The 25,879-nt window shown below is 41.6% G+C and overlaps 2 protein-coding genes across 4 annotated transcripts; one reads left to right on the top strand and one right to left on the bottom strand.

Moving 5' to 3' along the window:
• Positions 1-1,395: 1,395 nt before the first annotated feature.
• On the bottom strand, positions 1,396-20,898 carry scn1laa (sodium channel, voltage-gated, type I-like, alpha). 2 transcript variants are annotated; one of them, XM_049727937.1, is made up of 27 exons: positions 20,757-20,898; positions 16,503-16,816; positions 16,133-16,251; positions 15,920-16,009; positions 15,721-15,849; positions 15,177-15,268; positions 14,771-15,034; positions 14,608-14,671; positions 14,290-14,431; positions 13,423-13,629; positions 12,629-12,880; positions 11,328-11,696; positions 10,794-10,911; positions 10,485-10,723; positions 10,175-10,348; positions 9,741-10,097; positions 9,085-9,567; positions 7,650-7,776; positions 7,417-7,571; positions 6,440-6,613; positions 6,242-6,364; positions 5,842-6,117; positions 5,705-5,761; positions 5,489-5,626; positions 5,094-5,198; positions 4,757-5,027; positions 1,396-4,660 (listed from the first exon to the last, which is right to left on the bottom strand). In XM_049727937.1, the coding sequence occupies exons 2-27, from the start codon at positions 16,761-16,763 to the stop codon at positions 3,531-3,533; spliced, it is 5,916 nt and encodes a 1,971-aa protein (XP_049583894.1). In that variant the 5' UTR covers positions 16,764-16,816; positions 20,757-20,898; the 3' UTR covers positions 1,396-3,530. The 2 variants fall into 2 exon arrangements, with proteins under 2 accessions (XP_049583894.1, XP_068507626.1); XM_068651525.1 differs by lacking the exons at positions 11,328-11,696; positions 16,133-16,251; positions 16,503-16,816; positions 20,757-20,898 and having other exon boundaries at positions 15,920-16,004.
• Positions 20,899-21,041: 143 nt separating this feature from the next.
• Positions 21,042-25,797, top strand: slc38a11 (solute carrier family 38 member 11). 2 transcript variants are annotated; one of them, XM_049727902.2, is made up of 11 exons: positions 21,042-22,110; positions 22,185-22,305; positions 22,842-22,916; positions 23,065-23,199; positions 23,291-23,356; positions 23,425-23,611; positions 23,683-23,753; positions 24,289-24,450; positions 24,526-24,638; positions 24,829-24,960; positions 25,038-25,797. In XM_049727902.2, exons 1-11 carry the CDS (start codon positions 22,099-22,101, stop codon positions 25,275-25,277), a joined length of 1,314 nt encoding a protein of 437 aa, XP_049583859.1. In that variant the 5' UTR covers positions 21,042-22,098; the 3' UTR covers positions 25,278-25,797. The 2 variants fall into 2 exon arrangements, with proteins under 2 accessions (XP_049583859.1, XP_049583858.1); XM_049727901.2 differs by having other exon boundaries at positions 24,289-24,638.
• Positions 25,798-25,879: the final 82 nt, after the last annotated feature.

The following is a 25,879-nucleotide window of genomic DNA, read 5'->3' as shown; positions in this document are numbered from 1 at the left end:
ATGATTGAGGTGTTGTACATCACAAAAGGCCATAAATATTGCATGCGCTGCTGCACTTACAAGGAATGCTTCTGAAAACCTTTTAGAGGAAAGACTCCGGAATATGCATGCCCCCGGTTGTACTGCTGCAGCATTCTAATGGCCATCTCCATTGTGGTTTGTATGGGCCGTTATTGATCAAGTCATCCTTGAGTCATAGTGCTCAAAGATGCAGCCAGCTCCCTTGCTAATGAACTCCATTTTTTTTTTTTCTTCAACGTGGCGCGTGATTAGCGCAGGCTGTTTGCATTCAGGTGTCAATTCACTTCAGTGATGTCATTTGGAATATAAACTGGACAGGTGGAATACGAGGGACTTTTTAAGGAAGTGGTTCAATTGCGATTTAGTGCTTGGGGAAAGTGTGTGCGTGTGTCACTTGGACATCGAGGAGGGCTGGGAGAAACTAACCGCAACCTAATCTAATGGAATCGCCTTCCCATTTTAGGCAAATAGAATTAGAGCTCTTATGGGGAGCTTTCTCAGATTTCTCTCTCTCTTTTTTTTTTATACTGTGCTCTGAAGGTGGAAATAATCCACTCTATATAAATGACCAATTGACCAAAGAAGTCTTAAACCTTTGTGTGGAATTCCGAGGTGCTCATTCATGAGCTCAGAAATGACACAGATGGACTCATCCATTGTGTCGGCAACACAACAAAGTACTTATTCTGAACAAATAGTCTAATATAGCATGCAGCAGGCCAATTTCTAGATAGAGCTCTGGGTCACAGCAGTATCTAATCGCGAAGGGGGCTTCCTTCTGCAGTCAGTCTATGCCCCGCCCCTCTAACAATCGTCCATGTGAGACGTGGCGGTTGAAACAGTCAATAACTGGTCACCATTGTTTTGTTTGTACTCCGGGTTTAGCTGTCACAAGCAGTAAAATGGCTGTCGGGCTATAATAAATATTTGGACTATTATAAATTATTAATAAAATACTCTGCCCACTTAAGATCCTAATTGTTTCCGGCAAAAGCCACAGAGCACACTCACAAACCAGAATAGAGGTCGTTCGACAGAGATTAGTTGAAACATAATACATGATAGCTTTGAGGAGGAAAAATAATGTCAGAAATGTGATAAATTTGATAATAGAGACACAACACTTGATGGCTACCCCATAGCTGGAGTGGTGCAGACACAGATAATGACAGTTTCCGTCTTTATGAGAGACAAAAAAGTACAATATTATAGGGTGCTATTTTTCCATATTTAAAAAACACAATAACCTTTTGGAGGGGGGAGCTGCAACTCATTAAGTCTGAGTTTATTTTTATCTGAAAATCGTACACACCCAGGAGACATCATAGATAAAATAATTATCATTAAACGAGAAAATAAATGTATTAGGCATACTTGAGGTACATGTCGTCTTTATTCTTTTGGCTTTTCACTGAAATGGGTTATAGCAGTGTTTTGCATGCAGTATCGTTATACACTACAAGCATTATGCATATTAATGACGGGAGATATTTGAGTCTGTCATCCAATGCTTTTGTCATCATGATCAAAACAATGTATGTATTGAATGTTTGAATGACATGCAAAACATATTCACATTCATGTAATGATGCTCTCATAACATGGAACAGTAGATGTATTTTGCTATATGGGAAAACCAAGCCAATGTCAAAAATGTCACAAGAAAATGTAAACACAAGTAGGAGGTCACGCTGAATTTGTGACGACTTGTACAATCATTTTAAAGAAAAACTTCCCGCAACCTTCTAATTTTGATATAAATCATGATAAATATTGTGAGGTAAAACAAAAATCCATTTAAATGTCAGACACAAATATTTATGACACACAGGCTTAAATTAAATGGAAAAAAAGAAGCAGCTGCTATTAACCGGTGTATCTTTTGAAAAAGTAGTGACCTTTTTAATGGCTTGAGTATTTTGCAATTCACAGCTTCTGCTGGCTATTCAAATCTCAGACTGCCTCAATAAAACAGACTATTTAGCTTTATATCCTAAGTAACCAATATTATGCAGAATCCACAACTTTGTAGTCATTAAATAATATGCTTCTTGATGTATTAGCTACAATTTAAAACAAACTGTAAGACATGAAGGGAGGACCTGTCCTAGGCTTTCGTAACAGGTTTGAGAACTGACTAGTGACACCGACGCCCCAACTGAGACAATATTACTGATAATCAGTCTGCCTGGAGTCTATTAGTTATTTCAGGATACGGGTTCCATGTAATCAGCATTATGGAAAATGGTACACCGGAAAACACAGTGACCTGAGATAACCGCGATGATGATGCAACAAAAGTGAATGCGCAAAGTTTTACAGGCCAAGTGTGACTGATCTGACACTTGACAGGTCAACGTGATGGACTTGTTTAAACTTTAGCTGGCAGTGATTCCCAACTATGTTTGCCACAGGAAATTGTCTAATTGCACTTGGTTGGTCCAAATGTTTGGCTTTAGTTACTACAAATAATATATCTTTGTCTAGTGACAGGAAGAAGATTAAATGCTCTTACACTAGAAGGCAGAAGGACAATTTTTGGCAGTTTACTGTGAGATTTTTTTTCTACTGTAAAATATGTGCCTTGGCTCAAAAAATGTTGGGAATCACTGGTTTGAGTTGATGTATCTGTTAACATGGAAGATACAGTGGAAGATCCAAAGTCAGCTAACTCGGAATGAAAATTTGCAAGTGCTAAAGTAAACAGTTTATTATATACTGTAGTTCCCCTCAGGCTTGTATCACAAATTTAAAAAAAATCACCTGTACAGTTAATGCAATTTTTGCACCGATGGTATTCGCTCGATAGTAAATGGTATGGAAAATTGTTGACTCGGAGGTCAACCAAAGTGACAGAATGGATCGTCAACTTTGGATGTAGCACTGTATTTAATAAACCGGCCATGTCATGATTATTTGCTTTGCATCACGACGCAAGCAGCTGATGAAAATATCCTCCACACCACATGCATAATTCGGGAAATACATTCACGTGAATCCACATTGGCTGCAGCAAGTCTGACGTTTTTTTTTTTTTTTTTTTCTTTTTCAAGTATTCTAGACACAGCTAGCGTGAAAGCAATCATGAACAAACCGCACATTTCAAAAGTAAAAAAAACAAAGCGTATGAAAAGGCAATCGACAGATTCAAAAAGAATTTCTTCGCTTTTAAAACAAGTCGGCAAAACAATTCACCAGTCAGTGATATAGTTAAAATAATCCAAGACACTGTGTAGCAGAGCTAGCTGCAAGAGAAAGTAAAGCACGAACTACTGCGGTTTTTCCGAACACTTGAGAAATGTTGCCCGTCCTTTCTCACCAGTCTCGCTTCTAGAAAATAGTTTCACTGCTGCCTGAATGAGCCACGTTTCCCTTTTAGGCACCAACCTTTCGGCTCATGAGCGAAAAAGTCAGTTTGGCATAGATAATCCATACTTTGAGAAGGAGTCCAATGCCACTGTAAACATTTTGTCATTACTTACAATGTCTTTGCGGCATCTCCGACATTCTTATGAATCATGCTCCGTGCCGTCTTTGCCATTGTCGTTTTCAGACGGTTGATAGGTTGAAGGTTCCTTTATGTCTGAGCTACAAACTTCATTGAGTTTGTCCGTGACGGGGTCTTCTTTGTCGACTGGCTTTTCGTCCTTTGGAATGTCGTCTTTGGCTCCCGCCAAGATTTTGGCAGCGGCGTGTCTCCGCAAATGCTCTCTGAATGCTCTCTGGATGACCGTGGCCGACGTGTCCTCCTGCCTGCGGCGAAGGGTGGTCGTGATAGGTTCGTAGGACAATTTGGAAGGATTGGAGGCCATGAATCTTTCTTCCATTTGTGCCCTTAGTATGTCCATCTCCCCACCCTCACCCAGAACCCGTTTAGTGAAAGCGAAGAGAATGTCCAGGCAGTGGATGCGTTCGCCGCTCACCATGGGAAGATCCATCGAGATGAGTTCGATCTTATTTGGCTTGGCTATGCGTAACGGCGGGTCCAAAGCATCGGCAAATTCCGACAACTTGTCGTACTCCATGAACTGGGTTGCGCTCGGATCAAACTTTTCCCAAACCTCGTAAAACATTTCAAAATCGTCCTCGCTCAGAGGGTCGGCACTCTCCTCCGTGGCTACGCCAAAGTTTTCCAGGATGACCGCAATGTACATGTTTATCACAATAAGGAAGCAGATGATGATGTAGCTTACAAAGAAAGCGATGCCGACCGAAGGAGTGCCGCAGTCACCTTTGACAGCGCTGCCGGGATGCTCCGTGGTACTGTCGCAGTCGTCTTCGTATTTGTTGAGAATGGGAGCCAGGAGGCCGTCCCACCCGGCCGAGGTGGTGATCTGGAACAGGCAGATCATGCTGTTGCCAAACGTCTCAAAGTTGAAAAGGTCGTCGATGCCCGATTCCTTCTTCACGTAGGCAAAGTTTGACATGCCAAAGATGGCGTAGATAAACATCACCAAAAAAAGCAGGAGACCAATGTTGAACAAGGCAGGAAGTGACATCATCAAGGCAAACAAAAGGGTGCGGATTCCTTTGGCACTTTTAATAAGGCGGAGGACGCGTCCGATTCGAGCCAGCCGGATGACTCTGAACAAAGTTGGTGACACAAAATATTTGCCAATCAGCTCAGAGAGAGACATACCTGAAGGTGTAAGGAAACATTTGTTAGTTGAACAGAAAACCTTATTGACTCGCTAGGATGCACAAGAATTCCACAGTCAATGCCGATGAATCGTACCGATAATTGAGAGAACGACGACGATGAAATCAAACACATTCCAACCGTTGGTGAAAAAGTACTGGCGGAGTGCGATCATCTTCATCAAACATTCGCCCGTGAAGACGCAAATGAACACTCCGTTGATCCAGCTGAGAATTTCTTTCTTTTTATTCGACTGGTCATCAGTTTCCACCATCATGGCAACCATGTTTAGCCATATGAGAACCATGATTACCACATCAAATGCTTGTTTTGTGGTGATGTCAAATATATAGGCTTGAATCTTGTTCTGAAATGGAACACAGACGGTGAATACAAAAATTTAGAAGGGGCATAAGATTTGAAAGCTACATACTGATGGTCTTGGAATAGGTTTTTGTGGTTTCTTGGAGCCCAGCTTTTTCATGGCATTGTAGTATTTCTTCTGTTCTTCAGTCATGAAGATGTCTTGGCCTCCAAAGTATAGAGGGAATGTGAGGTATGTTAAATCACTGCAAAGCGAATACTTATTGAACGTAAAAATAACAGATTTTCGTGCAAATACTAAAGTCAAATACCACATCGGACATACTATTTCGAGACTGACCAAAAATACGCCTTCCACTAAAAAATTGCAATCCAATTAGCTTGCTTGAGCCTCTGCATATCTCGTAAATCAAACACAGTTGCGGATAGATTGTGTTTGTCCTTAGAGGTTCCATTAAAAGTCAAAATCATATACAGTACTTGCTTACAATACAAAATACTTATCTTTCTCTTTTGCTGGTTGAAATTGTCAATGATGACACCAATGAAGAGGTTGAGTGTGAAGAAGGCGCCGAATATGATGAAAACAACAAAATACAGATACATCTTCAGGTTGATCTCATAATCTGGCTGTTCTTCATGCTAGAATAGTACAAGATTAGATATTATTTTGGGTCCTGACAGAATCCAGTGGAAAAGCTAAATGTAAAATGTCATCACCTTGCTTGGAGAGTCCACCGCAGCATACATGATGTCCATCCAGCCCTTAAACGTAGCCTTTGTACATATTCCAAATCAGCCACTTAAAATCAAGCATATTTTTACAGACGGATTAATCGGATGTAGATGTCACTTACCACTTGCAGCAGGGCAAGATACCCCAGTCCCACATTGTCAAAGTTGATTTTAATATTCTTCCAACGAGCAGCATCCTTCCCCAAGGCCAAACATTGTGTCATGTTCTTCACCTCACTGGGCAGGAAACGCTCATCTGTGGTTTTGTTGACACAGTGGTAGTACTTTCCCGCAAATAAATTCACACCCATGATGCTGAAGATGAGCCAGAAGATGAGGCACACCAACAGTACGTTGAAGATGGAAGGAATTGCCCCCAGCAGTGCATTGACAACCACCTGCATCAAAACCCAAAAATATATACGGCATATAGTCCAACAAAATAAATGAACATTTGCGAGTGAATAGCTTCCTCATGCAAAAGAACGTCAAATTGATTATAAACTATCAAAGGTCTCTCACCCTCATCCCCTCGAACCTTGAAAGGGCTCTCAAGGGCCTCAGAGCTCGCAAGGTTCTCAGAGACTTTATGGCCCCAAGTTCAGCATATCCCATAGTGTTGGCTACCAGACTGACCAGTGAAACCTAGATCACAAAACGACAAAAAGATGCTGGCTGTCACCTCAATCAATGCCTGAATGGACTCCAAGTGCAACTTACAGCAACAATGAGGAAGTCGAGCCAACACCAGGCATTTGTGAAATACTTGGCATAGCCGTAGGCCACCCACTTCAGTAACATCTCCAAGATGAAGATGTAGGTGAACATTTTGTCTGCATACTCCAACATTGCTTTTATGCTCTTCCTGGTTTCAATGTAGACATCTTCAAAAGCCTGTTTATGAACAAAACAGTACGAACCTTTACACTTTGATCCAAGGTGTTGACGTCGCTAGCAAACTCTCTAAGGCAGTGGTTCCCAAAGTGGGCGGTACCGCCCCTGGGAGCGGTGGAAAGATCTGGGGGGGCGGTGAGGACGAAGGGGGCAGTAGGGGGGCGGTAGGGGGGCGGCAGTCCGAAGTCGAAGTCAGAAGTTGAAGGGGGCGGTAGGGGGGGCGGCAGTCCGAAGTCTATGTAGTCACTACATAGACAGCATAGACTACAAAAGCAAAAACTCAGGTTTGTAATTTCAAGCTTGTAATGTTCAGAATTTTATCTTATAATAAAAACCGCATTCTGGCGGTCAACTTCATCTTGAGTTTAAGTCAACATGAAATTGGGGACTCGCCAGAACGCGCCGTGTTGTGTTGTGTTGAGCTGGTTAGGGTGGTGCATTCACTGATATGTATTGTTACGAATGTACAAATATGACTTTGTACGTGTGTGTGCATATATGCGTGTTCGCACGTGTGTCATTGTGTGGGTGGCGAGGGTGGCGTGCCTTAGATCACGTCCGCCACCATTTTCTGTGAGTAAATGGAAGAAAATGTTTATTTACCATTCTATGTTGCTGAAACAGTTAAAACTGCAAAAAAATAAATTGGTTCACAAATACACATTTGTGTTTAACCTTTCTCTTTTTAAATTGCAGCATACCAAATCTGGGGGGGGGGGGCGCTAGGAATTCACTGGGGAGCCAAGGGGGCGCTAGCCTGAAAAAGTTTGGGAACCACTGCTCTAAGGTCATTAGAGACTTACTAAAGCGCCACTACTAAGCAGGATCATGAAAATGATGAAGCTCTCGAACCAGTTGTGCTCCACTATTCGGAAACAGGTCTTTCTGATAGTCCACCATATTTTCCACCAGCCCACCTCAACATTTACTTGGCAACACTGGAACCTCTGCACACAAACTGAAAAGGAACAATTGACAAGCATGACTTTAATTGACCTTAATGATCAGTCGTGCTCATGTTTGGACTGATGCTCACCGTCAGGAAAGCAGGCATCTGGTTCCATAGATTCCTCTAATTCATAATCTAGAGAGTCTCCGTCTTTTTCCCCCAAGTCCACCGTGCTGCCCTCAGAGGTGCTGACTTGGCCATCATCATCGATGGTCTGAATCAGTGAAACCGAAAAAGCACGATAAATTCCAGATGTTGATACATACATAATCCTTGCCCTTCAAAAAAGTAATTTTTTTGCTGCCTTCTACCAATAATGAAACACCTTCAGGAGCCTGCGGAACACCACAGAATGTGCTTACAGTAACCATAAGCATATATAAATCATTAAACATTTATGCTGAAGACCCGGGCAAACTATCGAGGCAAAAGTATCCGAACACACTTCCTAATCAATTAAATAATCAATCAGCCCTTGGACTCCACCTTATATTTCCCCCTGAATCTTAATTATTCATCTTACCGAGGTCAATTTTATGCTTGTGCAGAAGTTTAAGTTAACTTTTGAGAGAAAGACACCCTTCTGTGTAATAGCAAGATGTCCCAATAATTCTCATAATAATAATAATGATAATTCATGACAGTGCAGTTGTACACGACGGTTAACGACATCCATAATACAAAACATATCGCAGATTTAATACCAAAGCTTCAATAGTATGTCGGCATTAGCATTAAATCCAATACAACATTTCCTTGTGGTAATAATGCCGACGCATGTATCCAGGCAGCGTTGCTCTCTCTCCCAGCCTTTTCACAGGGCGTGTCTGCTAAGAGTTAGAGCCTGAAAGGTTTCCTGGTAAATACTGGACGAGCCCTCCACTGTCCTGGGACTGGCTAATGCAGTGCGGGGAATGATGTAAGCATGTAACTGTGATATGCTTGCAGCACTAAAGTTAATGTCTTTGTGCCACCAATTAAGCTATAAATGTACACTTGAAATCTGTCAATTCTTTGTGATAAATTTGTGCACAAATGAATAGCAAGCGATTCATGTTATACTACTTTATATGTAACATAAAACTCCCCATTGAAAGTATTAAAGCCACAGAGCATCAGGAAGCGAGGAGAAAATATTAACAAATAATAATTTGTTTTCTAGTCGTTCCCATTCCAAACACTACCACAATATAGTATGTGCTCATAGAAAAAAACTATCTAGCGCTCCTGTGAGGGAGAACAAATTACCCAATGACAAGACATTATTTCTCCGAGGTGGACTGGCGCCATTTGGGGGAGAGGCTTCCTGTGTGTCACAAGCTCACGGCTGAGCTCAACTGAATAATAACAATTAATAGTAAGAGTAACAAATGATGAGGTCGTGGTACAGCGGAAAGAATGAGCAGAAGAATTGTTACATGAATAATCGTCTTCAGCCCATTTAAAAACGAAAAACCAAAATGTTCAGCTGCTTAGTGACGGGGGAAAAAAATTCAGGCAGAAATTTGAAGAGCATCCTTACCACACGGCATCCCGCTGGGTCTGATGAGACACTGCTGAAGTCCTCGGTGTTGAGGTTTTCAAAGTCAGACTCTCCCACCGCAATGGGAACATGGAGAGTCAGACTGGGGTTGTTGATGAAAGACATAATGGAATCATCAGTCTTGCTGCATACAATGTATTTGTCCCCACTTTTGTCCACTCCAGTCACATCGCCATTTCCATTCCTCGGTAGCTCCTTAATGGTATGGTTAGGGACGCCGTTGGGTCCTGAAGTTTTATGAAAATCGTCTAGGGATGATTTGTCCTCTCCCTGGGTTTGCCCGTTATTCCCCATACAGACGCTGTGACAAGTACTCTGAAGTAGGGATTTGACAAAGGCGATGCCTTTATGGATCCGTGCAATGGCGATCTGCAAATTGTTTGTGTCGCTGTCGTCCTCGGTGGCAGCCAGGTTGTCTGCACTGAATGAACTCAGTAGCAAGGCCAGGAACAGGTTGAGCACCTAGCGGATCATAAAAAGACCAGTAAGATCAACGTCTATAATTATCGTAAGACTGTGAAAGCTTTGCGTACAAAACATGTTATTCTAAAGATCAATCGTTTGCATCAATTAGCTTGACCGATAGATTTGGATGACTCGGCGTTATGAATTGACCACAAGAGATGAAAATGTACCACAAGGTTTCCAATAACCATGACCATCATATAGACAATGATGCACATGGTTGGTCCAGCCACCTCCATGCAGTCCCACATGGTCTCTATCCATTCTCCACAAAGCACTCGGAACACAATGAGGAATGAATGGAAAAAGTCACTCATGTGCCAGCGGGGCAGGGTGCAGTCGCTGGAGATTTTACACACACAATCCTTGTAGCTTTTCCCAAATAGCTGCATGCCCACTACAGCAAAGATGAAGACGATAATGGCCAGCACTAGTGTCAAGTTTCCCAAAGCCCCCACAGAGTTGCCAATGATTTTGATAAGGGTGTTGAGAGTCGGCCATGACTTGGCCAACTTGAACACTCGCAGCTGTCAAAAGGAAAAAAGGCATGAATTTAAGAAGACTTCAATTTTGCTCACAGATTGTTATACGAGTTGAAACCTACCAATCGGAATGATCTCAAGACAGACATTCCAACAACATTGGACAACCCGAGCTCCATTAAACTTAAACTGACAATGATCCCATCGAAAATGTTCCATCCTTCCTGAAAGTAATAGTAGGGATCCATAGCGATGATTTTGAAGACCATTTCAGCTGTGAAGATGCCAGTGAATACCTTGAAGAAACAGAAATACCCTCTCATCATAAACACGGTCGCTAATTTGTAAATGGACAAACATTTAGGTCCCTCTCTAGAGATATGATATTTCTAAATCCAAATAAAAAATCTCTTTACAGAGTCTTGAACTCACCATATTGCCCACACTCAGTGTCTTGGCGAAGTCTTTAGTCATTGGGTAGTGCTCCATGGCCATAAATAAGGTGTTGAGTACAATGCAGATAGTGATTGCTAAATCCGTAAAAGGATCCATCACAATGATTTTGACCACCTTCTTGATCTTGAGCCAAACTGGACAACATTCCCAGATGAGGAAAGTGTTTGCAAAACTATACCAGCAGGGGGGGCACTTCTGTCTCGATTCCTCAAGCTCTGTTGCAAGATCGGAATACTGCTGGTCAACATTTGAGGGATGAAAACTGGACACAAACATCGAACCTACCTTCCATTGTGCTGGTTATGACACTGGCTACGCTAAAAGTTCTGTTCCTGACCCCTGGGTCCTCGGGAAAGTCGGTACATTCCTGGTTGGTTCCCCCATCAGTGTCCGTGGTGTCAGCCTGGAGGGAGAGAAACACTTTTGTAAATGCCGAGAGTGTCAATGAGAAATACTAAACATTTCAACATTGTGAAGGATCATTTATCCATTCCAAAGGTTATGATTACTTTCTCAAGAGCCTTACAGTTCAGTTCAGTGTTGGGTATTTGGCATAGCAAACAAATGAGTACTGAATCAGGTCAGTTCAGGTTGGATATTTTGGACCGCCCTGAAGTGGAAATACCAGAAAATAACTGAACTGAACTGGACCGTTTTGCACGAAATAAGGCGTCCGATCATCTTTTATAGTCCTCGTTTAGGTATCTCGGGATTGTTATGAAAAACCACCATCGGACCGGTTTAGCTTTGCATGCTTTACAAGATAGTCAGCAAAGGATTACTACTGAGGTGAAACGAGACGGGACAACCCTTTCTTACTTTGTCTCTATTGGAGGTCCTATCTACGAGTTTAGGACGAAAGAGCCCCATAGGTGATAACGGGATTGAATCGACAGCCATTAAGGACACTACTCCGTTGCAGTCTACAGTGCTCTGCTTCATCCTGCAGGGTGAAAGCACCGGATGTGGCAAGAAGCTGGACTGGCTGATACTGCTGCCGTGGCGGTCACACCTCCGGGTGAAAAACAAAGAAGTTCTTCGACTCCGGTTGTCCTCAAAAATGCTGTTCTCATCATCTGCAAACTCATTTTCTGAGCCGATATCTTGTGATTGGCTTTGGAAACTGAAAAGGCTGGTCCTGCTGTTCCGTCTGGATGAGAACGGGGGTCCGTGAATACTCAGAAAGGACTAAGAGAGAAAGATATTCTTCAGTAGCAAGGACGAATACACGGGGAGTGTGAAGAAGAAACAGCTTTAGGACTATCATATGAGCTGATGATATTAAAGGGGCGATGAAGAGTGGCGAGATGATAAGGATGATGACCAATGCGCAAATTAAAAGCCATATTTGCCATGACTGAAAACCACGAGGATGATAAGTATGAGGAGGAAGGAAGCAACTGCTATTGACACTGGCGCTAATGGTCAAAAGCATTTCAAGGAAAGCCAAATGAAAATAAATAGCATCTTGGTGACATCATCAGCAATGACGAGAGTTGAGAAGAAGATTTTGATGATGATGACAATGCGCCACAAGCACGTAAAGAAGCAGATTTTTCAGGCTTGGTTTTCAATGAAAATAACAGCATGGATTTCTGAATCAAGAAGATAATGTCAGCTTGGACATGCAAGGCGTAACAACTTATAAGTCTCATGTAATTAATTTGATACATACAGTGGAACCGCCGAGGTCGATGCCACGGATCTTGTATTCCAAAACGCGTTCCAATATAAAATGATGGAACTCGTGCATTTAAAAAAAACCTTATTTGTTGGTTTAATTCGAAATTACATTCGACTTCTTAGGTTCCGCTGTATTTGAGATGAACGGATGGACAATATGAGGTGTTGCCATGGTAACTCGGGTAAACCCACTGCCTTCAAATAACAGCCTTTTTTTTTTAAATCTAAACATTTAGGACCTGATTTACTAAGATATCAAAAAGTGGCTTTGATGGTTTTCATCATGAAAATTTGGAAGAGCACCACAAGCATTTTGAGCGTCAGGAAACAAACCGAATTCTGGGCGCGCCAGTAAATCAGGCCCTCAGAGCGTCATTACATTGTTAAGCCAAGACACAGAACACCACGGACAGATGAGCTGTCAAATGGTACTGAACCTGGTGAGCTGATGAGCACTTCATGTCATAGTTGAGCACATTGGGCTCCATAGAGAAGCGACATCGGGCCTTCTTAATACTCTCCTGAGACTCGGACTTCGAGATCTTGCTCTCGTCCTTTCTTTTTCTTCGCCTGTTGCTTCGCTCTTTGGCACTTTTGGAGCTCAGCTTGGAGGTTTCCGAGGAACTCTCCATCATGCCACTGGCAGGGTCGCAGACCTCGCCGTGCTCTGCGGACACCACCGCTGTGGCCTGGAGAGGGAAATGTCAGATTTACAAAAAGCGCATTTGACGTAGACAATTTTATCTCTGGTAACACAATAACGCATCTCTGTTATTGGATTATATGTTATGACATTTAACATGAATAGATCGATGGCCTTTAACAAGATGACAACACATCAACATAGTACAAATGGCAATCGTCTTTAACGGGCCGGCTTTTTTACGGAACTTTTTCACTTCTTTTGATTCGAAACGCAAAATCGAAAAACAAACAAAGCTTGTAATACACGTAAAATGGGGTTTTCATTACTCCAGGTAGCTGACAAGTCAAGTCAAGTCAAGTCAAGTCAAGTCAAGTCAAGTTTATTTGTATAGCCCTAAATCACAAACAGTCTGAAAGGCCTTCACATAGACAAAAATTGACAATTATTCTCAAAGCATCCGCTGATCTTAAGCTCCCAAAAGGGCAAGGAAAAACTCAAATAACCCCTACCAGGGGAAAATGAGAAACCTTGAGAAGGGACCACAGATTGAAGGATCCCCCTTTCAGGATCACCAGGATGACCCACCTGAGCATCTTCTTGCTGTCGTTTGACTTGTTCCAGCATGGCCTGAAACTCCTCCTCCTTCTCCTGAGCCTCCTTAATGGTGGCCTGGCTCTGTTCCTCGTACGCCATAGCAACCACGGCCAAGATCAGGTTAATTAGGTAGAAGGAGCCAAGGAATATGACCAGAACAAAAAACACCATGTAGGGCTTTCCAGATGCTCGTAATGTCTATTGGGAACAAAGAAATGACGTGATATTTGCAGTTTCTATGAATTATGAGTGAATTGCCATCCATTTTATTCGCTGGAATCACTGAGTGGATTTGCACAATTTCATGACCAGGCTGATTCATAACAAAAGACAATTATTGCCGATTTTTCAATGTTAACAGAAGCCATTATACACAACCGTTTGTCTGAGTCACGGCTCTGTATTCATTCTGGTTAAGGCAAACCTGAGCTTTGTTTGAACAACCTTTTCAAAATGAAGGTTTCCAAATATTGTAATGTGAGAAGCTTTTGGCACAAGCCAACCGTGTTGTTGTATGTAGACAAGCAGACAAAACGTATGCCGCTCATCCGTTAACCTATGAACATTAAGAATGAAGCAATACATTGTTCATTTGAGTAGTCAGTCTTCCCTGTAAGAGGTTTTGGAATTAATCGCCAACTGAAATCAAATTATTTTCAATATAAAATCGTTCACTCAAAAGGTTAAGTGTTGGGTTGGATCAAATCAGAGCTGCACTGAAAAAGGCTAAACTTATTTGTTATATTGAGAGTATTTTACTGAACGATTCAACTCGGGGCTTTTTTGTGCTATCGCTTGCCTATAAAATTAGATTAAATCAAAGGTTTTGGTGTGATTATCAAACATTACACATATTACCTGCTGGTACAGATTTTCCCAAAAATCCTGAGTCATGAGTCTAAAGAGAGAAAGAAATGCCCATCCAAATGAGTCAAAGCTGGTGTAACCGTAGTCTGGGTTCTTTCCCACTTTGACGCACGCAAACCCTTCTGGACACCGCCTGCATCAAAAAGACAAGAAACGGTATCACACATATTGTACCTCGTACCAAAATGCGGCAAACTTAAAACACTTGTATTTCAAATCGTCTCTCCCCATTGAAATGTATAGAAATGGCATTAATCCGTTTCGATCAATATCTTCGTTAATATTTGTTTGACTTTGTTATCTACTTACCCAGCCTCGCTGCCATTTCCACAAAGCAACGGATCACGTTTGCCTGGGAGGTAATAGTAATTTTCTGGGGGAGACAATAATTGTAGTGGTTGCAGTTGATTAAAATATGTCACACATAGTCAAGCCACATAATATGGATCATAGTTTTTTTTCAAATACTCACCACTATCAAGTGAATACTCAGTCCAGTTGAAAGTGTTTTTTTGGGTACTGTTATCTGTTATGTTCATGTAGGTCTTATTTGAAAATGTGCCATTGATGGTGGAATTATTGTGTACTGGTATAAAGACGCATTTCTGCTTTAAATGACCCATAAATAGTTGTAACCCTATGAGGGCAAAGACGCTCAAGCAGAAGACAGTGAGGATCATCACATCAGCAAGCTTCTTTACTGATTGGAACAGCGCACCGACGATTGTCTTCAATCCTACCAAACACAGCGAAATTTTACTGTGATTTTAAAAAGTAGGTAGCAAAATGAGCAGTTCATTTTAAACAGTGATAGTAAACGATTCACTCAGATTTTGGTGCGTAAATGATCATGCAGGCAATGTGTCTTTACAGCATACCTGGGATCACAGAAATTGCTTTTAAAGCTCTCAGCACTCTAAACGTGCGAAGAGCAGAGAAACTGCCAAGGTTTACAAACTCGGTGACATACCTGCAGGGAAACTTAGAATTAAAAACTGAGAAAGGACAGTGAGTACAACAACATGTAATCAGTATTAAAGGGCCTTTACCGTTTCTAAAAATAAATGTGTCTTGTAAAATTGATACGGAGATGGTGTTAAAAACGCTGCCAAATTTGAAAAAAGACAAGGTCAGATGCTCTAAAATGGCCATGCAATATTTTTGCTGTATAGGCATAGCTGGCGAGCTAGCTAGCTTGCTAGCTAACTGCATGTCACAATTGTGCTTATATAGTGGGGAGGAGCGACTCATTCCGGTGAGGACAAGTGCGTCACTAGGCCCAGTTTTAGAGATCCCCGATTCTCTAACACCTTTGGATCTGACAGTTTGGCCTCGATGTTTATGGCAAGTGAGATTGCGGCCATTGAGAAGCCAAGTTCACTTCGACAAACTGTACATACATTTGTGTGTGAAACTACTCACGCCATGACAATGACAGAGAAGTCCAGCCAGTTCCACGGATCTCTAAGAAAGGTGAACTTCCCTATGCAGAACCCTCGGGCTAAAATTTTAACAAGAGATTCAAATGTGTAGATTGCAGTAAATGTGTATCTGTTGGGCAAAAAACAATATCAGCATCTTATTCAATTAGATTTAACTTGTAACCAGAGAAACAACATACTCGACATTCTTGGCCCAGTCAGGTGGCCGACTCAGTGTCATGAATACACAGTTGGTGATGATAGTGCACATGATCACCAAGCTGAACAATGTGCACAAAGGTGTCAAGAAAAGCAATTTGTAGAGTCAACACTGCGCATGCGGCACTCAAGTTACACAACATTTTGTACCGAGGTATCGTAGACATGTGGCCTAATCATTTCAAAAAGGATATGAGTGGACCAAAATCCAAATAGATATTCTTCTAAGGGGGTTGAAGGGGCTGAGGAGGTACAAAGCTGGAGCAGCGTTGAACCGGAAGATGAAATTTCCTTTGTTTATTACAATGAACGTCTGGGAAACAATAAGAGAGTCGACCAATCATATCAGCACTTTACAGCAAATTTACGAGCACTCGGCACTGCGGTTCATTGAACACTCAACAAATCGCTAATCACATTTTGGAGACTGCTGATTCACAGCTTGTGTTTTATTGTCTTTTTGTCAAGACCTGACAACTCCCGGCCCTTCTTCACTCCATCCACCCCAAAGAAAAACCCATCGGGTCATATGATCAATTAAGTCTGTTGCTTGAACAAACCTACTTTTTGATTACTGTAGAAGAGGTCCAGGTCTTCCACCGGTGTGGAGACCAATCCTTTTGGGACCTCCCCGTACACCAGGGGGACAGACTTCCCCGCTTCCAAGTCGCGACTAGGCTTGGGTTCATCCTCTTCGTTGCGTTTTCTCTTATCTCCCTTTGTTTTTTTGGCGTTTTCCTCTGCGATCCGCTTCTCGATGGCCTCGAGGGAATTGCGACTAAAGCGGCGGAAACTGTCTGGTCCTGGCGGTACAAGCAGCGCCATCTTTTCATTCTGCACCTTCAGAGCGCACAGCTAGCCTCCCGCATGAAAAAGGCCTGCACAGAGAAACGTTATTATTGGTTTTAAGCAGAAGAACTTTACTTTGTTCTATGTATCTATATATTTCAACCACCAAAGGCTTTAAGAAATAAATAAGCTTATAAATAAACTGTATTATTATTATTATTAAGATGGCCACGCAGATGTAACCAGGATTCCGCAAAAACGTTCCAAAATGTGAAATCCAAAGATTAATAGAAAACTGAGAAATTATGTAGCGCGCATTAGCCGTGTCAGTGCAACACCATGTTTGTTTCACCGAATTATATTTATGAATGTATGAAATATTGATAGATTCGGAAGATGCGTTAAAGTCAAAGTCAGCTTTATTGTCAATTTCTCCACATGCCAAAGACACACGAAGAAACCGAAATTTCGTTCCCCGCTATCCCACGGTGACAAGACATGGCCCACAGTAGACAATCAAGTAAACAAGTAAACAACAGCGTGCTGAATAAATAATGAATAAATAACACAACAAATAAATAAGAGGAGCAAAAAGGAGCAAGTGAGCGTACAGCAGACATTCCAGAAAATAGCGCAACAGTGCCACACGCTACGCAGAAGGGTAGCGAGTTCAGGGTCCTAACAGCCTGGAGAAAGAAGCTGTTGGCGAGTCTGGTGGTGCGGGAGCGCAGGCTCCTGTACCTCTTCCCAGAGGGCAGAAGGTCAAACAAAGAGTGAGCTGGGTGACTCACATCACTCGCAATCGTGGTTGCCTTGCGGGCGAGATGGGAGGTGTAAATGTCCTTCAGGGAGGGGAGCGAAGCACCAATAACCTTACCAGCTGTATTCACTATGCGCTGCAGGGCCTTCAAGTTCTGTTCAGTGCAGCTACCACCCCAGACAGCGATGCCACTGGTGAGGACGCTTTCAATGGTGCCACGGTAGAATGTAGACAGGACTGCTTGAGGAACACATGCACGCCTCAATTTTGGTCAAAAGTATTCAGAACATTGTGTAGCTGTTTTGCTAGCACGCTGACGTATCGCTAGCAGCCATTATTTTATATGATCATCCGTTTCACACCCAAAGGACAAAAAAAGTCACTGCAGGCTCGCCAGTCTTTAAGTTGACAACACAAACGTTGTAAGTTTTGTGACACAAACCCAACACTGGAGGCCAACACCCTAGCGCACGAGTAAAATCGGAGAGCAATCAGCTAAAGTGGTCACACCTCTCACAGCCAACTCACCCGACACTACTCTCATGAGTCCGCCTCACACTTCTCTCTCCCCTGTAGCCATGGCAAATCATGCCCAACTCCAGACATTGTCATATAAATCACCAAAATATAAATCCCCAGATTTAACTGCAGCTATAAAACTTTAAATCACTCTCCTACAAAATGGCATATATGGAACTAGCATACGCTAGTTCTCAGTGGCTCAAATTAAAACTCATCTTGCTTTTAGGCGAGTGTTTTCTCTGTGCCAAAATAAAAATCCAATTGTTACTGAATGATAACAGTTCGTCCATTCATACATCATTTGCGTAAGATTCTTTATCGACTGAAGACTGCTAACTCCCACCATGCTAACAGTTTACTAGCCTTGAGACGAATGCTCGGCAAACTCATTGCTATTTTAGTTCATTGATTCATTTCATTTAAGCCTAGCCTATCATTCTGACCTCCAACATGGCATTCAAACAGATACCAATCGCATGATTGGAATTTTGTCCCCATTACGGTCAAAGAGTAGTTGGTGCACGAGAGTCCGGCTACATTTCATTAGGAACGTAATTATCATCCATTGAACAAACTAGAGTTGCCTACAGTTCTTTCTATCGTGTTAAGAAGCCATGATCCAGAGGGCACATCCAAATTCCTACCAAGGGAGGTAAAATTAGACCTAATTATGTCCCTCGTCGTCTCAGTGGATAAAATTAAGATTTGACATGACAATGATGGATCGCAGGTGAGATTTCCCTCCCTTAGCAGCACGAACAGATTCATCCTGCTAATAGGCTTGACTGCTGTGATGTGTGAGGGAGCCCATTGCGCTATTAAATATGAATGCACTTCAGACTGCAGCGCTCTGCCACTGAGAGCTTTTGCCTTTGGTTTTAATAGTGTAATAGTATACTTCCACACTTTGCATTGCGAAGCAAGAAATCAATCACAAACAAAACTGGTCAATCAAGTTGCCCACAGCACGTGTGACATAATCGCAACAGCGGAGGGGAGAGTTGAAAACTCGCAATAGCTATTGCACTTTCTCAATAACTGGATATTAACTTGTGATGACTCATTTGAGGAAGTGTTTTTATATATATATATATATATATATATATATATATATATATATATATATATATATATATATATATATATATATATATATATATATATATATATATATATATGTATGTATATATGTATATATATATATATGTATATATATGTATATATAAGTTTAACACTGACTGGGGTAATTTGTATTTGGGTTTTGAATTGTGTTGTGTATGTTATTGTGGAATTTTCTCAATAGCAAAGTCTTTTTTTTCCCTCGTAAAATGGTCAAGGATTACATTGTTAAAAAAAAAAAAAAGAAATTTGAAATATTGACATTTCAAATGCTCAAAGTCAGGATTAACCTTGACAGGATGTTGACCAGGCGGGGTCGCCGTGTGCATCATTCGTCCGCTAGCAACTCATTACACTCCACTTGAGATACGCGCTGACGCTTTGAAGCTTCAAATAGAGCCACTCAGCTTTATCGGCAACCTGTCGGCATCACCAACTTGACCAAGCGTACGTTCAACTTTTCCTTGGAGCGCAATGTACAGTCCTACACCTGACGTTTTGAATTGCTGTTATGAATTTGAGTGAAGGAAAAAAAAAAGTGAAACTTTGCTGAGACATTCTGCCTGTGTCAACACTGGCAAATTATTGTTGACAAGGAACACACATCAATTTAGATACATGAAATTAATGTTAGTGGATCTTTCGGGGCGGGGATAATGTGTGCCGTCAAGAGAGTATGAATTTGAATGTTACAAGACTAACAGGATGATTGTACATATAAATTGGTAGACAAATTGTAGTTTGATTCCGTATACATTCCCCACCCAATTTATTAGGGACGGCAGCATGAAATACTAGCTCCACTAGTGTTACTAGTAATATTAAATAAATGCACAAATGACTTTCCGTCATTGACGGTGGCAGTCAGGCTGATATTTATCTATGAAACTATGAAATAATTTGCTTTTTATGACAATGCCCGTACAGAGCGATCACTGTATTGAATTTGTAACCTCCTGTGGGATTTGTTTTAAGTGCTGCCCACCAATGCTTTGCCTCTTTGCAGACAACATGATTAAGCGGTGGCTCATTTAGGGCGTTGGCGACGACGAACCGCCAACACACACTTGTCTACGTGTAGATGTTTGACGTGCCAGCTTCGCAACGGCGCGCACGGATGTCTAGGCTCTGGCACGAAAGCAAACAAGACAGGCTGTAATTGACGGCAATCTAATAAGGCTGTTGACAGCCATGCAAACAGGAAGTGCTGCGAGCTGGAGTGTGGCCTTAGAACTGCCGCCATGCCCATTAATGACTGCACTATAGCTCATGCTTGGCCACGAATCCTTTCAGAGGAGAGACTCATCTGTCACCCCCCCCACCCCCCAAGCAATAAGCAAACAGTGACATAAAACATAATTTAGGAAAGACCATCTCTCAAACACAGCTGATAATGCAAAACAATAAAAAACATAATACAATTTAAAACAAACTTATAAAAATTAGATAGATAGATAGATAGATAGATAGATAGATAGATAGATAGATAGATAGATAGATAGATAGATAGATAGATAGATAGATAGATAGATAGATAGATAGATAGATAGATAGATAGATAGATAGATAGATAGATAGATAGATAGATAGATAGATAGATAGATAGATAGATATAGAGTTGTGCTTACCATTAGTTTCCCATCATTTCCAGATAAGAAACACTCCAGAAAATGTCCTGTTTAGAACTTCAGAGAGCCACAAAAAAAAAGAGGAGGAGAGTAGTTGTTAAAAGAAACAAATAAGTCCGGTTTAGTGGTAGGTAGTACGCTTGCGTCCAATGATTTCCAAGCGGAAAGAGCTTATTAGAAAAGGGCGAGCTCGCTAGAGAGAGAGAGAGCCTCTCATCCGCCCTCTGCGCGCCTGTCTGACTGGTGGTGGACCTCTCAGCTTCCTGGGTACCAAAAGAGGGCAGACACACCAGGACGACTCCTCGCATTGGAGTCCACTGCGCGAAACTGCAATCATTATTTGGTCATGTGTCAATGCAAATCAAATTATTTACACAAGCAAAGGAACAGTTATAATTGTATTATTACTAGTACTAGTAATATCATTTTAAAATATCAGAATATCATGTACCGGTAGGAGTAAGGGTACTATTTTTTTCTGAATTGTGACCAAGTGAAGGAATGTGAGGCTAGAAAGTCTCTCAAAAAAAAGTTTGGCATTTGTTGCACATCGAGCGCTTTTATTATTTGGGAAGGGGCTTCGCTTCAGGACGCCACTAGTGGTTATGTCGCCATCTAGTGGTGACACCTAATGATAACAACAATGCCTCGAACTGCGATTCGCCAACATTTTCTGAAGTAGCAGCTCTAAAAATATAAAGTTCTCCAAGCATCATCACCAATATTAAACTGTAGCAGGGCGAGATTGTTCATACAAAACATTTTGTTTTCATTTTTAACCTATAAGTCGTTTTATTATTTTTTTAGCCTAAGGAACGTTACACAACGTTGACGCTGCGAACTTGACACAATTAAAATGTATTGCACTTAAAATAAAAAAAATAAAAAACATCACTCAATGACTGTACTATACTGGATAAAACAAAAACCTTCCGTCACAGCAGAATGATGTTGTGCATGCTTGAGCCTTTCAGCATTCACATAAATTCTCTTAGCTGGAAAACAGTTCCCCTTTGTCCCATGAGTCCTCGCATTAATCCAATTATTTCCCGTTTCTGAGCTAAAACAAGTCCAAATTACAATACACTTATATTTTTAATCATTTAATGCCAGATTTTATTGCGTGCAGTAAAAGTTTAAAATGCAGCGGCTGGGAGGCGCCGTCCTGTTGCTCTTGAACAGTTTGACTCCACTCGCAACCTGCTGGGGGCGTTGCTGAGACGTTTCACCAATCTTGAGTGGCGTTAGAAAGCAAGTTTTCCCAGCATGAGTGTGACATTTCCTTACTGGAGCGACTCAAGCAAGCAACAACAGCATCATCACTGCCCAGCAGGTGCTCCCAATGGCTCAGCAGGTAATCCCAAATGCAACACACAACGCGAACTTGCTTTCTGACTTAAATCACGGCTTTGTTTTCTTACTTTCCAGTTAAGCAATGAACAAGGAATCCCTTTAATTTCCTCACAAAAGGGCACAAGGGAAGGAAGATATTCCATGATATCAGCATGCTTTAATTTTGTTAATTCCATCATCGGCTCTGGGGTCATAGGTAAGGTTAAATTTATGTTTCTCAACTCGTTCATTGAAATCCATTGCTGATTAAGTGGTTATTTCTTTGATGGCTTTTTTAATACTAACATATTACTAACTTGGTGTGTCAATAAGCTTGCAAAACATTGAGGCTGTGTAGCCGTAAAAGCTCCTGATCATATGACCAGCGCCTGTTTGGGCCCCGTTTTAACTCTTTACACCCCCCCATCCCCCAAAATACACTAAATTGCTGTGTCACGCAATCTCGGCAACCTCAGTTTAAGGCTAAAGGCAGCACTGAGATTTGATGTATGCACACAAAATTGTCAGATGCCTCTGTGGTTGAAATGACTTTACAAACTTAAAACATTTTGCTTTTTTCTGACACAGTAATTAAATTCCTTGAAAATCAGTCTAAAAGCATGTGAATCAACACTGGCAGCAGAGAACTATTAAAATACACCACAGAGTCTTGTTTGTGTTTATATTTAGTCGACCTAATGTTATTTCCGATTGCTAAGAATTTCTTTGTAACAAATATATTTGATATACCAGGTTTACCGTACGCGTTGAACCAAGCAGGGCTTCCATTTGGCTTTTTGCTTCTCATCATTGTTGCCTTTATCACAGGTGAGCAAAAGCATCATTTTCAACTCTTCATTTGGATCAGAGCACTGACTGCATACTTGTGTGTGTGTGTGTGTGTGTGTGTGTGTGTGTGTGTGTGTGTGTGTGTGTGTGTGTGTGTGTGTGTGTGTGTGTGTTTTTTTTAAACCAGATTACACGATCATCCTACTCATTAAAGGAGGCAACCTGTCCGGGACAACAAGCTATCAATCGCTGGTCCAAAGCACATTTGGTTTTCCAGGATTCCTGGTTTTATCAGTTCTGCAGTTCCTGTATCCGTTTATCGGTAAGTCATGTTGACCAGAATCTTCTTTGTCTGGTAGAACGTGAATGTGATCTGCACGTGTTAAGGCTCCTAAATTCTCTCCCCCTTCCAGCTATGATCAGCTACAATATAACAACAGGAGACACACTGACCAAAGTATTTCAGAGAATTCCTGGAGGTACACTGCCAATATTCCCATTTCTCCGTTTCAAATCAAAAAGTACCTAAAATGACTTTTGTCCACAGTTGGTCCAGATCACATCTTGGCCAATCGCCATTTTGTCATCGTGCTGTCCACTGTGTTGTGCACGCTGCCTCTCTCACTTTATCGAAATATTGAAAGACTGGGCAAGGTGTCCTTCCTATCGATGATCCTGACAGCAATCATCGTCGTCATTGTAATCATCAGAGCAGCCACCTTGGGACCTCAAATGTATGATGTTTACATTGATGAACTGTTGATATCGCAACCACGACTAAACACAACTGTGGCTTCCCGTTCAGTCCCCCGACAGAAGGCGCGTGGCTTTTCGCAAAGTGGAACGCAATTCAAGCAGTCGGCGTCATGTCTTTTGGTGAGTGACGCCCTCCCATTTTCCTTGAAAACCATCTTGAATGTTTTTCAGCAGTTTTTAAAGAATTGCTTCATTGCCCTGATAAGTAGATCATGAAATATTTTTGAAAAGAGATAAAAACACTCCAACCACTAAAATTGTTGTTTGCCGATAGCAAATTGCAATCGACGACACGTGAGACAAAAAGCAGTTTGTTCCCTCACAGAAGTTTCCATTTACAGTTGTGTTTTCATTGTAAAGTAAGTCTCGAGGGGGATATAACAACCATGAAACAAATGCATTGATGCGGCAACATTAAGTAGGGGGATTTGCTTTCGGCGAGGAGAAAACAAAAACAAATTCCTTGAAGGAGAGTCAAGGCCTCTTTGTGCTGAAATTGACGGTGGCTGCCCCAAGGAAACATTGTCAACAACATACAGTTGAATATCACTACATAAGAGCAAACATCACATGAGGCCTCGATTGTTTTTCACTGTGGAAAGTTTAGATAACTGTTTTCAATAAAGTTGGAGTTGTGATTTTATCTGTTCCTCAGCCTTCATCTGTCACCACAACAGCTTTTTAATCTACGCCTCCCTGGAGAAGCCAACGCTAACCAACTGGACTCGGGTCACTCACGTTTCGGTCGGCTCGTCGCTAATAATCAGCGCCACATTCGCCTTGGCAGGTTATGTCACCTTTACGGGCTACACGCAAGGTATGTGTGAATGTCAGCGTGTTGATTTTTCCTCCACGTCTCGCACTGAATGGCTTTTTGTCGTCGCTTGGCAAGGGGACATATTTGAGAACTACTGCAGAAATGATAACTTGGCAACATTCGGTCGCTTCTGTTTTGGCCTCAGCATCATCATGACGTTTCCACTGGAGTGTTTTGTTACTCGAGAGGTAAGATGGAAAAAGGAAAAGCAAAAATTTTAAAAGTATTTTTCTCCGCTTGTATGCAGCGTAACACAAAAATGCTGATGCGCCATGTTTGCTTTCAACTCTTGGCTTCACCTAATGACCCGAGTTTGCCGACCTCAGAACCTTAGTAGTAAAAAAAAGCTCCTTGGTATCCACACTCTCGTCTTCTCAGGTGGTTTCAAGTTCCATTTTTGGTCGGGAGCTTTCAAAAGTGGAACACATGTCTGTAACGGTGATCATAGTTGCAGCGTGTACAGCGGTATCGTTGGCCTACGACTGTCTGGGAATCGTTTTGGAGTTGAGTGTAAGTCACAGTTCCCATAATGTATAAAGCATTTTATTTTCTATTTCATTTCATTTGTTTTGCGCTCTGCCAACCAGGGTGCCCTGAGTGCCACCCCTCTGATCTTCATCATCCCCTCCGCTTGCTTCCTCAAACTCTCCCCCGGACGCTGGTATCATAGTGAAAACTTGATCCCCGCCATGTTGATTGTTCTTGGGGTGTTTGTCATGATAACCGGATTGACGCTGACGGGCCTCAACCCTCAAGACTGTTCACATGGCATGGAGATGTTCTACTGCCCCGATGCCAATTTCTCTGGCACTCAAGCACCCGTATGACTGCAACTTAGGAGGACGCTGAAATGTAGTTTTGGACTACATAGCAGTTTTCATCAAGTCCACAAGATGGCAGAAGGTAAAATGAACCATACAGTAGAATATGGTACAAGCTTTTTTGTTATACTTTTTTTTAATTTATGTTTAGTAGTACGCATAGAAGATCTTTTTATTGTAAAATACTCAGCACTCACAAACAGGCAGGGTTACTGAGATTTTGATGCCGCTGTACTCTTTGCACAACTTGCTGATCTCCAACAAGGAGCCGAACAATAACTTATAAAATAATTTATTATTACTATTTCTAAGAATGTCCACTACCTTTCTGTGACTCTTCAGGAATACAACTGTTGAATTATTTTGGAATTTGTTGTTGAACAGAAAGGGCTTGGGGGCCCAAGTTTTTTTTTAAATGGTGCTTTGTGTAAAACGTTTGAGAACTACTGCAACATCAAAAATGTAAATTAAGTTCACCAGTAGAGATTGAGGATTTCACCGACTTAATAAAAAAAAGTTTGAAACATTTTTCCGTAAATTGAGCGAATGGCTGCGTTCCCACTACCTTCCACAAAGAGTCACTGTTTACACACTAACGCGCTCATAAA

Source organism: Syngnathus scovelli, chromosome 8, assembly GCF_024217435.2.
Source record: "Syngnathus scovelli strain Florida chromosome 8, RoL_Ssco_1.2, whole genome shotgun sequence".
Taxonomy (NCBI): Eukaryota; Metazoa; Chordata; class Actinopteri; order Syngnathiformes; family Syngnathidae; genus Syngnathus; species Syngnathus scovelli.
Note: the sequence above shows the minus strand (reverse complement) of the source record. Positions and strands in the feature narration are given on the sequence as shown.

Coding starts and splice junctions, on each gene's coding strand:
- scn1laa (XM_049727937.1), bottom strand. CDS start 16,763: ATGGCGCTGCTTGTACCGCCAGGACCAGACAGTTTCCGCCGCTTTAGT. Junction 11,697..12,628: donor AGTGCTCATCAGCTCACCAG/GTTCAGTACCAT, acceptor TTTCTCTCTTAG/TCCTTTCTGAGTATTCACGG. Junction 5,627..5,704: donor CGGTGGACTCTCCAAGCAAG/GTGATGACATTT, acceptor GTACTATTCTAG/CATGAAGAACAGCCAGATTA.
- slc38a11 (XM_049727901.2), top strand. Junction 23,200..23,290: donor GTTCCTGTATCCGTTTATCG/GTAAGTCATGTT, acceptor TCCCCCTTCCAG/CTATGATCAGCTACAATATA. Junction 24,639..24,828: donor AGTGTTTTGTTACTCGAGAG/GTAAGATGGAAA, acceptor TCGTCTTCTCAG/GTGGTTTCAAGTTCCATTTT.